This window comes from Bolinopsis microptera, chromosome 10 (assembly GCF_026151205.1).
Source record: "Bolinopsis microptera isolate Bmic1 chromosome 10, MBARI_Bmic_1.0, whole genome shotgun sequence".
Classification (NCBI taxonomy): Eukaryota; Metazoa; Ctenophora; class Tentaculata; order Lobata; family Bolinopsidae; genus Bolinopsis; species Bolinopsis microptera.
This window is the reverse complement of record NC_087081.1, coordinates 5071561-5085398: the sequence shown is the minus strand read 5'-3', so window position 1 is coordinate 5085398 and position 13838 is coordinate 5071561. Positions and strand designations below refer to the sequence as shown.

Sequence of the window (13838 nt, the reverse complement as noted above, 5' to 3'; positions counted from 1 at the left end):
TGTTGATATTTTGGCAAATTTTATAAATAAATACAATTTTAACTTCAACTTGAATTTTCTTTCCAGCGCATTCCCTACGGGTAACGGCAACGCAGACAACTTGCCGCGGTGTAAGAGCTTAGAAACCTCCAACGTGTTTGACAGAGGCAAAGCGCCACAAAGTGAGTAAAAAACTATTTCACCTGTATAAGTAACTTTAAAAATAATTTAACATAAATAGGAATTTTAGTTTTTCTTGATGCTTTTGATTAGGTAGCCTCGAGTGTCTCCAGGATAATACGTGGAACCACAAATATAGCATCAATATCACGAGTTGTCCTGATGTTACCTTATTGTAACACTGAACTGTTACTTTATTGGAATATATCTCCTCGACACTATAATTGTTACTTTATTGCATAGCTATATCCCTGCCACGGACACCACTGTTCAGTGCTCTTTAGAGTGCACATTTATAGAGGGGGGACGGGCTTAGGGGGGAGGGGAGGGGGGTTCACCCTGATTTTTTTGTGAAACTTGGTTTCGAGATAGCAGTTGACCAACAAACTAGGACCAGTGACCGAACTTTTGAGGGGGTCCCGGACCCCAACCGCCAAACGGTGCCCGCGGGGCAGCCACGCCCATATTTGGTCCAAATTAGGCCCAATTTAGCCAAATACCCTGAACATGCCCAAAATCCAGATTTTAGGTGCTTTACTTGTAGCTAGTGGTCCCCTGAACTCGTATATGAATTTTCATCAAGATTGGAAAAAAAATGACTGAGTTATGAGCAAAAAACCATATGACCATATTTGGGCATACGCACCAAATTTGATCGAATTTGGCCCATAAATTGGTCAAATATCAATATTTTTGAATGAAACCAACTTTATATGAAAGGTAAGCCTATGTTACACATTATCTATGATTATCAGCTCAGTATCTACCTAACTGTGGATTCTGTGTTCAAATAATTGTTCGCGATATTTGCAAAACTGATTTCGCTCAAAACAATAGAACTCAATAGCAGTTAAGTTTTGTATTGGAATTTTGAGTTAGGCCTTTAAAAAAATTTGGCGGCCAAATTCTGAATTTCGCATTGCAAATTTTGGAATTTGGCCGCCAAATTTTTTTAAAGGCCTAACTCAAAATTCCAATACAAAACTTAAAGTCGAAATGCGATTCTACGTTGATTCTGAAAATTTCATGTAAAATATTAAAACCCTATTGAGTTCTATTGTTTTGAGCGAAATCAGTTTTGCAAATATCGCGAACTGAGATATGGGCAATTTTGTTCATTTTTTGCGATTATTTGAACACAGAATCCACGGTTAGGTAGATAAAGAGCTGATAATCATAGATAATGTGTAACATAGGCTTACCTTTTATATAAAGTTAGTTTCATTCAAAAATATTGATATTTGACCAATTTATGGGCCAAATTCGATCAAATTTGGTGCGTATGCCCAAATATGGTCATATGGTTTTTTGCTCATAACTCAGTCATTTTTTTTCCAATCTTGATGAAAATTCATATACGAGTTCAGGGGACCACTAGCTACAAGTAAAGCACCTAAAATCTGGATTTTGGGCATGTTCAGGGTATTTGGCTAAATTGGGCCTAATTTGGACCAAATATGGGCGTGGCTGCCCCGCGGGCACCGTTTGACGGTTGGGGTCCGGGACCCCCTCAAAAGTTCGGTCACTGGTCCTAGTTTGTTGGTCAACTGCTATCTCAAAACCAAGTTTCACAAAAAAATCAGGGTGAACCCCCCCCCCCCCCCTTAATAGTACTGTCTACTTATATACCCTCACCACTATTACTATTATTCAATTTAACTACCTTATATCCACCTTCCGGCCATATTATTAGAGTATTAGGGCCAGACAGACTTCTTCGCCGACCATATTAGGGAGATTCCGGTATCAAGGCACGTAGGCACGTGAAAGGGGAGCAAGAGAAGGTGTTTAATCGCAAGTACAATATAAACGGAGCTGTAGCAGTATCGAATTCTTTCAACATGCCTAACATCCCGAAATTCATCACTGGTCACAGAGGATGTCAACAACATGTGGACTGCATCGCGATAATGACATTTCTCACAGTCTTAATATGTACACTGTTGTTTTGTCCGCACTGTTAGCTTTTAGAGACTAGAGTCTGTAGACTTGACTCGTTCTAGAAAGATCTTATCTTCACTTCACCATTTTAACCTGAATAAATGATGCTAATGACCTCCATCTTCATTTTATGTTGATTATGAGTGATACGCAAGTAATTAAATTGCAAAACGTTTAAAGTACAGTATAAATACTCTACTTCTATGATCTATAACCAAATCAAAATTACAAGATATAAAAATACCTAAATAATGGGCCGTTATTGATATTTCCGAAACAATCCATAACAACATTTTTCATAGTCATAGGTGTAGTGTTCGTTCCTTTGTTGCATCTTTCGTTTGCACGGAAAAGATCTTTTTGAAAACGGGATACAATGGATGGGACATTACAGAGCTAGAAGTAATTAAATAAGGAACTGTAGCTACAACAACTAGCAGGATGAGATAACTTCACAATTGTGGCTGCTACTAGGACTCATCAACATATTAATGAGCTGCGGCCTGCTGTATAGTCTGCAACATACGCTCAAAACGTACAATGACCTGTAACCGTCCTACTCTCTCATTTGCAATTTAGGGGTGTTACCTCATGCATCAAATTTAGTATTCAGTATAGAGGAGACAACGGTTGAGTAGTGAGTACTGGGAAATCCTTCGTTTTCCTTATAGTCTTGCTCCTCTTTACCTCTTCATATCTACTGCTTTGTCACCTTTTGAAGACGATTGTTAAGTGTCTGTTTCATGGAGACTATAATCTCTGGAGTCTAGAGTAGGTGCTCTGTTCAACAGAGACTAGTGACTAATGAGACCCATTATATCTTATTAACTTCTTCTCCTCCCCTCACCACACGACAGAAAACACATTCAATTTTCTACTCGGATCACACACTGTGGGAAGTGTAACGAAAGTGTAACAGAAACAACCTCCAAGTGTGACAAAGTTTTGACTTTCGACGTACCAATTAGCAGAACCCTCTCCTCCCCCTCCCCCAACTCCTCCACTGTCCCGCTCCAAAGTTTAAACACCCCCTGCAGCAGCAGTGCACCTAGCAAGAAGTGTCTGTAACTCTACACTGTGTGCTGTTACTACAATTCTTCTCTCCCGGTAGTGTAGTATATAAACTGTGTAGTATATATATATATACCATAGGCTTTATATGTGCACTCTGCCGGGTTTCTCTCACTCAAAAAGCGGGAGAATATATAAATTTCCACCCAGCTTATCACTGTCCTCTACCAGTGTATCGGGTTACCGTGTAGTTTTACCCGATTTTGTTCACGCTCCACTCCGGATCTGGAGACCAAGTCCCTCCTCCAGTGCTCCACCTAGTTTTCATTTCCGTTTATCTTATTGGCAACTCTTCAATTTGTCTGGGTTCGAACTTCGAAAGTTGCCAGAAAGATCATCCACCCGATAATGAGAATCGCCCTGCAACCCTCTAGTATCGTATTACACCTCCTTACCAATGGTAACACTGGATTAGCATCATGCCTGGTGGTTAATCCATTGATACCGTCATCTTATTATGTCACACCTCAACCTTATGACGTCACACCCCAACCTGCGATCTGTGAGAGAGGAAGCAGCGAGCTAGTGACGAGTACTGCCTAATAGCCTTACTAACACTTAACAATTATGTAATCTTTGCTAGTATATCTGCCTCATATGTCATAATGACTAGACAGTAACAGTTTTGTTGATTCTGTGCTGTGTGTATATTCCCAGCCTTGCTTCTCGCTCTACACCGTTTTGGAAAAGTGGGGTTTTTTGTATTTTCGAACTTGCTTATTAACCTCTTATTTGGTGTCTACGCGTATATTTGCAAAAGTTGTATTTTAATGTTGTATAGTGTGGACGGTAGTATATGTGCTATTTTGAGCCTATATATGTTCGCAGTACTTTGGTTGTGCAACGTTTGACGTTTAATCGTATTTGTCAGTTCTCACATGGACAACTTCGAATCTTAAACAGCGTACCAGTTTAGCCCGATTATATACTCGTAGTATTTCAACATTTATTGTTTGTGCATTAAACCCCCCGATTGTCAAAGCGATCCTATGATCCAGTCATGACCTTGCCAACATTTGCAGAAACTATTCAGCTTTGCCAAGATACTGTAGTGCTTTGTTCCCCAGACGTACTATTAGACTATTCGTATTATTCCTCCAACAATTATACCATATACCATATCCACTATCTGACTACAACACAGAGCTGCATCATCACAGTCCACTGAATCACATTGCGTTACATCCGCACATAGCCTCCGTTTTTATCCCATCTCCCATACCTGAGATCGGACTTAGTAGTACTAGTCTCACTAGTCTCACTAGTCCCACTAGTCTCACTAGTCTCACTAGTCCCGCTAGTCCCACTAGTCCCACTTGTTTCACTTGTGACCCGTCTGACTCGTCCCCCTCACCATGTTGAAGTTGTCCTCCCTCTGGTCCAGCTTGCTAGTACACTTATCCTACGTAGAGGAGTACAGGCTAGGGAGGGTCCTGGGGTATCTGACAAGAAGAGTGACCATGATGATCAAGAGAAGGAGCAAGAAGAAGAAGATGAGTTTCTATCAGGCCAAACAGGCGCGCAGTGCGGAGTGTTTGCTGACGATCGCTGAGGAGAAGCCTCTTCCGCTACATGGTAGTGATGTTATTTAGATTGAATGATTTAATTAAGATTGGGTTAAGCCATGAAGTATTATAGTTTGATCTGATAGATTATTATTTGTTGACATATTATTTGTTACATTTTACAATCGATCTTGAAACTGCAACTCAGTTCTGACATGGGCAGCACTGGAAAGATTATATTAAACTAAAGACAGCGTTTAAACTGCCTCAATTATAAGCAAACCAAGATAGAAATTCTAGAAGCAAACCAAGATAGAAATTCTAAAATACAAGCTTATTTTCGTCCACATTATAATAAACCTGAACCTCGTGTGGAATTGGTTGTGGTACAGCACCAGACCAGCCTGTTATTTTCCTCTTCCAGAGCACCTGATTGGCCGCACCAACCTCCTTAATTGGATCAATTAGGATAAATTAGATGCCTAATTGAACGCACCCATAACGTGGTATAACTCCTACAGACCACCACAGATACACGGTTCTTTGAATTGACACGCTGTAATTAGCTACTAGAGTACTGGTTCTTCAGCTCCGTTATTATCCATATGGAGCTGGTTACATAACACACGGTCCTGCAGATTCACTGTCGTCAAACCGGCCGTATTTGACTCCCTGCCAGGGCATGGCCAGCATGGCAATCAACAAAAGATACTCTTGTAATTTTATTTTGTATAGGGCTCAGAGCGAGGGATCTACTTCTATTCCTCCCCTGCCACGATGTGCGTCTTTATTTTCTTTTTTATTTAGACGATTTAAATTTGGATCTGAATGTTCCTTTTTGAATACGTTAGTTTTTTTCATATTTTAGTTCAATTTATGACAGGTCTGGATTAATTTGATAAAAATACGTTTTATTCTAAATTTGATATCTTAATATGCTACCGTCGATAACATTGTAGATGAATACAATTAAAACCTGTTCATCAAATCCACGGCACCGCGGACTTTCACTAATCTCTTATTCTAAACCTTGCCTCGTTTCAGCGCTCCGACGATCCAACTCAGTTGACAACGCGAGCCAGTCATCCACGTTGAAGTCCCACCAGGAGTTCATCCTGAGCGGTGTGGACAGTGACTTTGATGTGGAGGATGAGAACCGACCTTGGTCTGCCAGGTTCCCAACGGTAAGTGACCCGTTAGTGGCCGGTTAGTGGCTGGTTAGTGGCTGGTTAGTGGCTGGTTAGTGGCTGATTGGTGGCCGGTTAGTGGCTGGTTAGTGACCGGTTAGGGGCCGGTTAGGGGCCGGTGAACGACTGGTCAGGGACAAAAAACATGTAGTCTTTTATTATTAGAATAGCTAATAGTAATGAGTTACCTCAATCTAGAAATCCACGTTACGATAACAAGAGCTTAAATCAACTAATGTTTCAGAGTTCACTGTCTACCCATGACATCAAACGACAAGATGTTATAGCAGAATTCATCCACACTGAGAAAACTTTCCTGAGATGCCTTTTACTTCTCCAAAAGGTTTGAAACTGACAGTTTTTTGTGCTTAAATCTTTCAAATTCCATGAAATAAAATTTAAATAGTAATAAAATAATTTCATTCCATCTAAAGACAAATATCTTCAGGCATACCAAGAACCGTTGGAAACCCACAGCATTATAAATTCAGCCTTATCAAATAGAATATTCCTCAACCTTTCGTCTTTAGTAGATCTGCATCGTAAGTCGAGACTGAATTCTACACTTTATTTTTATGCTGTTGCTCAATTTTATTAGTTCTGGTTAATATCTTTTGAGTTGGCACAAAAGCCAATGTCCAGAAATAAACCCAAATAAAATTTTAAATATTCTCATACCATTTTCTTAATTGCTCCTTTATTACGTGACCAATTAATCCTTATTTTGTCACCGTCACGGTTTATGGAAAATAGCTCACTATAAAATTGATTTTCAGGGGGTTTTAAAAACGATTTGGTGAGCTTACAAGGCTCAAATGAATACGTTGACTCTATAGGACCTTATATCTCAAAGTTTCTCTCAAATCCTGAATTCGAGAAGGAAATAGTTAAATATTGTATAAATTTAACGGATTCCTTGATGGTTTTAAAGGTAAAGTCTAAAAACTATTTTTCTTTGATAAATAATTTTTTAACTTTAGCCAAATTTGGAATTTTTCAAAATTTTGATTTTAATTAGTTTTAAAAACTTTTATTTCAAGTTCTTGTATCGATATTTTAAGCTAAATAATTCAGGAGAAAATGAGAAACACAGACTTTGCAGCGTTTCTGCTGGAATGTGAATCAAACCCACAGTGCAGGAGGAAACATTTAAAGGAGCTGCTTCCCAACCCCATGCAACGGGTCACAAAATACCCCCTCCTAATACAGCAGGTAAAACTTTGTTGCACTGTTGTGTTACCATGTGTTACCATGTGTTACCATGTGTTACCATGTGTTACCATGTGTTACCATGTGTTACCATGTGTTACCATGTGTTACCATGTGTTACCATGTGTTTCCACTATATTATGTCTCCATTGTTGCGGGTGGCATGTTTTTTTTGTTGCGTAGTGTTCATTTATTATTTTCTGTTGTACAAACATTAATTTGTATTTTGTAGCTGAATTTATTTTTGAAATTAAGGTCTGTTCAAATATTTTCCACTCATCGCACGTTTTTTATTCAGCCTGAAACTAAATTCCATATTTTCAGATACATAAATACACGAAAACTGCCACAGAAGAACACAATCGAATGACAGAATGTTTAGAAAAGATCAAAGACATTTGCTCAAAGTAATTATCTGTCTACTTCATGTTGAACAATAATTTATAAAAATTTATCTGTTATGAATAATGAGGTTTCATTATGATTTACAGTACTCTAAGGAATGTTCTAGCGTCATATCCATGATATCTATGTAATAATAAGTGTGGACTGTGGTAAGCTCATTTCACCGTTAACATGTAAACACATTTAAGAATCAATGAAATCCTGAGCCGAATAAGGCTCAGAAATGTTATAATTTAGGTCGACTGAACTAATCTTATCTCAGTATAAACAAAGAAGTTGCTCGTGCTGAATCACAGAGAATAGAAAAGTCAGCCCGGGCTCGATTGTTAGCAGAGGACATGAATAGAGAGATCGGTGAGGTAATCCTCAATATGCCAGTGTACTGTGACGACGTGAAACTCGACGTAAGTTGCGCTAACAAAACTTTAAACATGCTCTGATACTCTGATAGAACAGCTAATAAGTAATCCTGATAACATCGCCTCTCTCCTCCAGCATCCCCGCCCCCATTCCCTCACCTAGTCCCTAACATCGCCCCTCTCCTCGAGCATCCCCGCCCCCATTCCCTCCCCTGATAACATCGCCCCTCTCCTCGAGCATCCCCACCACCATTCCCTCACCTAGTCCCTAACATCGCCCCTCTCCTCGAGCATCCCCGCCCCCATTCCCTCCCCTGATAACATCGCCCCTCTCCTCGAGCATCCCCACCACCATTCCCTCACCTAGTCCCTAACATCGCCCCTCTCCTCGAGCATCCCCGCCCCCATTCCCTCCCCTGATAACATCGCCCCTCTCCTCGAGCATCCCCGCCCCCATTCCCTCCCCTGATAACATCGCCCCTCTCCTCGAGCATCCCCGCCCCCATTCCCTCCCCTGATAAAATCGCCCCTCTCCTCGAGCATCCACCGCCCCCATTCCCTCCCCTGATAACATCGCCCCTCTCCTCGAGCATCCCCGCCACCATTCCCTCCCCTGATAACATCTCCCCTCTCCTCGAGCATCCCCGCCCCCATTCCCTCCCCTGATAACATCGCCCCTCTCCTCGAGCATCCCCGCCCCCATTCCCTCCCCTAATAACATCGCCCCTCTCCTCGAGCATCCCCGCCCCCATTCCCTCCCCTGATAACATCGCCCCTCTCCTCGAGCATCCCCGCCCCCATTCCTTCCCTAGTCCCTAACAATAAGTAATCCTGATAACATCGCCCCTCTCCTCGAGCATCCCCGCCCCTCTCCTCGAGCATCCCCGCCCCCATTCCCTCCCCTAGTCCCTAACAAATTGTCTGTTTCCTTGTGCGAACGCCCATCGCATTTAGCGATAACCTGGACTAAATGATATCCAGTTTATCATACCTATGTCATTAGCGAGAAGTATTTGCAAACTTTGTCGAGACTGACGTAACCAAGTAAACTTAATGAAAGTGAGGATGGGCTGATTGGTGGAGCTGTGATTGTACTGTGTATTTTCAAGTCATCATTTATACCCACAAAGTGTGAGAGAAGAAAGTGTTGTCATTCTTTTCTAGAGATTATCCCATGTATATTGTCTAAGAAGTATAATTATGATTATTATGATTATGATTATCATAATTATAACGTATGTATAATTATCAGGTTAATCTGGTTCTATTTGAGAAGTTCATCGTACTGTTCCCGAACGACCGAGCATTCCTCTACTCATCAGCCCCTCCCGCCGATACTCACATAGAGAAATTCACAAGAGTCATAGGTATGTAATGGTCGTGTGAATTATGTTAATGTTAAATATATTTCACTCTTAATGTCAACCTAGGAATATCCTTCACAGTACAAATCTGAAGACCTTCTCCCACGATTTCATACCCGAAAAAAACATATATTATATATCGATCGGGAGATTTTTTACCATAACTTTCAACACTGATGGAGATTTGACGTCAAATCTGTGACCCGGCAAACTGTTACGCGTGTCGATGTGGCAGATATTTTCCGTGGGCACACGTCCGAGAGGACATGACGACTAGTCGGCACAATGTACTCCTATATTTGGTAGCTCGAGGAATTCCATGGGCACTAGCGACATTGCACGTCAATTATACGTAACAGGATAATTTAGCTCCGAATTTGGGCTACTTTGTCAGGTTTTTCACAGGTCTCCACGCCATATAAGGTAATGTAACACCGTGAGAGACAGCTTCTGATGTAAATTGTGCTATTTGCAGCGGTGGACCAGGAAGATGTTTTGATATCCGCTGACAAACAGGAATCCAAGTCATTTTACCTGATATCAAAAGCTATGCCGTTGATATGTCCTATAATCTGCAAGACTGAAGAAGAATGTAAAATGTGAGTATGGTAGCTAGACTTTGTTTACAAATCCCTACTGTTCAGCAACTCATGAGTGCAGTTACTAAATCAAAAGTCATGTTATACGAATTCTGAAATCTTTATCTGCCGCAGTCTGTCTCAAACTTTGGAAAGAGCTAAAAACAAGGAGGTAAAAGTGAAGCCTGTCGTCGAATTCCTAGACCTGGAAGTGGCACAAGTCCACGAACGAAACCGACCCCCGTCAATACCCAACGAAGGTAAGCTTTACTGGGGAAATATTGACTTTAGGTGACTTTCTTAGAGTGACGATTTACTTAAGTTTGAATCTTCTTGCGCATATACTCACTATAACTGATGCGTCTCACGTTTGAATTCTCTTCACCGGTTTTAGAGGGGCAGTTTGGTGTACAAATAACAGATCTGTCCCAGCAGCACTGGGGGCCAGTGAGGGAGGGGGCAGCAACAATTTGTTATTTTGTTATGATCTGGGTGAGGTCTAGGTGCAAGGTAACGTTTGATAACAGTTAGGTTTGGGTCAAACATCAAGGGGTCAAACTACGTAGGATGAATTAATGTCGAGCTTGGGAAATTCGGGCATATAAATGATATGCAAATATAGACTTTCTTAAATGAATTTCACAACAACTTCAAGGCGGATCTGTTATTTGTACCCACCACTAAAAAACTACACATGTCATGCATCTATTCATGCACTCCTTCTTCGAGTTCATCAGTTTGAAGGAACTTTTTTCAGAGGATCAATTTGATTGTATGTATGTAAGTGACTGATATATAAAGCGTTATAAAAAGCTGTTAATTCCGGCTTCAAACATAGCCCCTTACTCTTCGGCGAGATAGCTATTATTAACAGCACAATTTTCCCATCACTTTTTTTTCAGATTTTAGCTTCCGAAAAAAATTACCCAGCACAACAAATGTGTATTAAACTATTAAATATACGCCCGGTTTCTTTCCGCAGATTCAGCAATACTTATATCAACATCAACATATGTTTACAATATTAGTCTTTAAAATTCCTTCCTCTCTCTCTCCCTCTCTTTCTCCCGAACTTTATGAATACGTACCAACCATTGGAATTCAAAACTTTTGTCCGGATTCCGGTCTGATCCTACGTTGCATCCTCGCCACATTTGTGCATCACGGCCGCACAAGTCCAGGCTACCTGAACAATAGGAAAACCTATATAGCTATATATCCACCAGCGTGCGCTTTTTCGCATAGCGGGCTCTCACCAGCCCGCTGTCAAAGGGCCCGATATCTCTACAGCCCGCTCATGATATAGCCCGCTAACAAGTGACATTTAATTTGACCAGTAGCAATATAGCCCGGAGTTCTCTAAAATATTTTCAGTTTCTGTATCGTCTCCATGTGAAATTCCTTATTACACTGACTATATTATATACATTTTATTTTTGTGTCCGGTAGGGCTGCTCATGCAGCTCGTGAGCAGATGACATGATACTTTGATATATATCAAAGTTATTATAACACACTACATGATAATACACATCAGCACTATAATCCCCCTATATTATTGATATTCATCGTCACTGACATAATACATTCATTATTCCCACGGCCCAGGAATGCAGTGCATCTCCAGCCCCTATATACGACACAGCCCTTTATGATTGGCTTACATTGAACACGTGACGTGTTACCATGGTTACTACAATTAGTGGCGACCTTTTTCTATAGTTGACTTTTATACAAGCTCCATTGTTTATTTATAAAATTATATATTAACTGTAATACGCCCGCTGGTGGATATAATCCACATCACCTCGACCCGCGGGCGGAAAAATCGTATAGCACTCGGGCCCGATGGGCCCTCCGTGCTATACGAAAATATGTCCTCCTCGGGCTAGCGCCCTCGGGGACATATGAAATATTGCACGCGCGTGCGCGTGCAATATTTTGTTCCGCCCGCGAGTCTCCGGTGATATGTATATATATAGCTATTAGCTATATACTCCTCGCACGTTTTAATATCCCATAACCTCTGAATTTGAAGTCAGTCTGACTAGGGGCAGTCTCAGCTGCTCCTAGTACAGACCTACCTGATACGCTATGTGCACTAATAACCTGATCTCAATGTGCACTAATAACCTGATCTCAATGTGCATTGTGCACAAATAACCTGATCTCAATATGCACACATATTTGATAAAAAATTAAAAGGCTTGAATATGCACTGTGCATGAACCTACCATATCCTACATTATATCTGTTAATATTCCGACTCCTTATTCTATCCTGCTCTCTCAGTATTTCTTTAGGTTTATCTTATGTATCAGCTACACATCCCACTCTTTTTCAAACCCTTATATAAGTGATACCGGACCGTCTAAAACTAGCGACAGATATTTCCTTTCAGATGACGAAAGATCCAGTGTCTCGATCGACCAGCGAGGAGGGGACTTCGAGCTCCAAAGTAGCAATTCCACCGGTTAGTATTACTTTCAAACACTAAGAAGTTTTATTTGAAATATTACTAGTTATTGCACCGGTTAGCATTGCTTTCAAACACAAGGAGGTTTTTTCTAAAGTAGTACTCTTAATTCTATTGATTAATATCATCATTAAACACATAGACATTAAATCTGAAGTAGCAGTTTAAATGGTTACAAACTTAAGAAAGCTACATCTGAAATGAGTTACTCAGTTAGTAAGGGTAGTCTTATCTTAAGTATGACTTCTACTGGTTATTATTGTTATCAAATAGTACTGGAATCATATCCATGCAGGACGATTCCGACTTAGTCATATCATACATATGAGACAAGAGTCAAGGTATAATTTGTCTTTTATGTATTTATCACCGCGAGAAAACTTTCTATTTATCTATTTATCATTGAGAGAAAACTATGTACCAGTTATATCGCATGCACTTCTTGAGGTATCTGTTCGTACGTGCGCGTATATAATAATCATAGTTTCTATTGAACACGGAAACATACAACATGTTATACAGACAAAAAGGAAGCCGATATTTGGGTTGTACCCTGGACTACCATGTACCTGACAGCCAGTGATGACCACCAAGTGTACGATTGTCGTGTCTAGAACCCTGGATCTTGTAACCCTCATACTCTGACTTTACTCTCCACAGACACTATGTCTAGCTCATGTTAAAACGCAGGGTTCTTTGAACAGCTTTGTTAAACATGAATATGTGTGACCAAATAAAGAAGCAACAGAATGTCTAGCACAGGGCCCTTTGTCACGTGGGTTGTCACGCTGATCACGTGGGTTGTCATGCTGATCACGTGGGTTGTCATGCTGATCACGTGGGTTGTCATGCTGATCACGTGGGTTGTCATGCTGATCACGTGGGTTGTCATGCTGATCACGTGGGTTGTCATGCTGATCACGTGGGTTGTCATGCTGATCACGTGGGTTGTCATGCTGATCACGTGGGTTGTCATGCTGATCACGTGGGTTGTCATGCTGATCACGTGGGTTGTCATGCTGATCACGTGGGTTGTCATGCTGATCACGTGGGTTGTCATGCTGATCACGTGGGTTGTCACGCTGATCCTTTGTTAGCCCTAATCCCTGTGTGTCTGGTGTCTGGAGACTATATAACATGGTGTTTAACTCTTCTAGTCAGGCACTGGAGCTTGTACTAGATCTCCTCTCCGCAGACAACTTGGCTCTGTGTCCTATTATCACGTGACTCGGGAGATCAGACTTTATCTGTCACGTGACTAATAGAGGTCCTGCTTTCTGTTTAAATGTAGTGGCAGTGTGTGAGTAGGGGGTAAACTAGTGACTTTTGACAGGATATGTAATTTTTGACAGGTTATATAGATGGGTTAACAAAGAAGATCTTTAACTGTTAGACAAATTATAAGCAGACAAAACTGAGACAATTTAGTGTTCATATTGTACCCAAGTAACTATAGCAACACTCAGTAACCATAGTAAATACCCTAGTAACTCCAGTAACCACAGAAAATCCCCAAGTAACCGTAACCACAGTAACTACCCAAGTAATCGTAACTACAGTAAATTCCATAGTAACCGCAACCAC

General features: G+C 40.8%; 1 protein-coding gene across 5 annotated transcripts in view; it reads left to right on the top strand.

Moving 5' to 3' along the window:
- LOC134821909 (rho guanine nucleotide exchange factor 12-like) overlaps positions 1-13838 on the top strand; it is a 40402-nt gene that overhangs the window by 24708 nt on the left and 1856 nt on the right. For 4 of the 5 annotated variants that reach the window (XM_063832732.1, XM_063832735.1, XM_063832737.1 and 1 more), the window contains 12 exons: positions 67-161; positions 5721-5860; positions 6108-6206; positions 6312-6405; positions 6640-6794; positions 6938-7075; positions 7397-7479; positions 7740-7881; positions 9089-9203; positions 9676-9799; positions 9914-10038; positions 12180-12251. In XM_063832732.1, the coding sequence (XP_063688802.1) occupies positions 67-161; positions 5721-5860; positions 6108-6206; positions 6312-6405; positions 6640-6794; positions 6938-7075; positions 7397-7479; positions 7740-7881; positions 9089-9203; positions 9676-9799; positions 9914-10038; positions 12180-12251 (1382 nt within the window). Of the gene's footprint in view, positions 1-66; positions 162-4445; positions 4747-5720; positions 5861-6107; positions 6207-6311; positions 6406-6639; positions 6795-6937; positions 7076-7396; positions 7480-7739; positions 7882-9088; positions 9204-9675; positions 9800-9913; positions 10039-12179; positions 12252-13838 lie in introns of those variants that run through there. The other variant, XM_063832736.1, reaches the window with a different exon arrangement.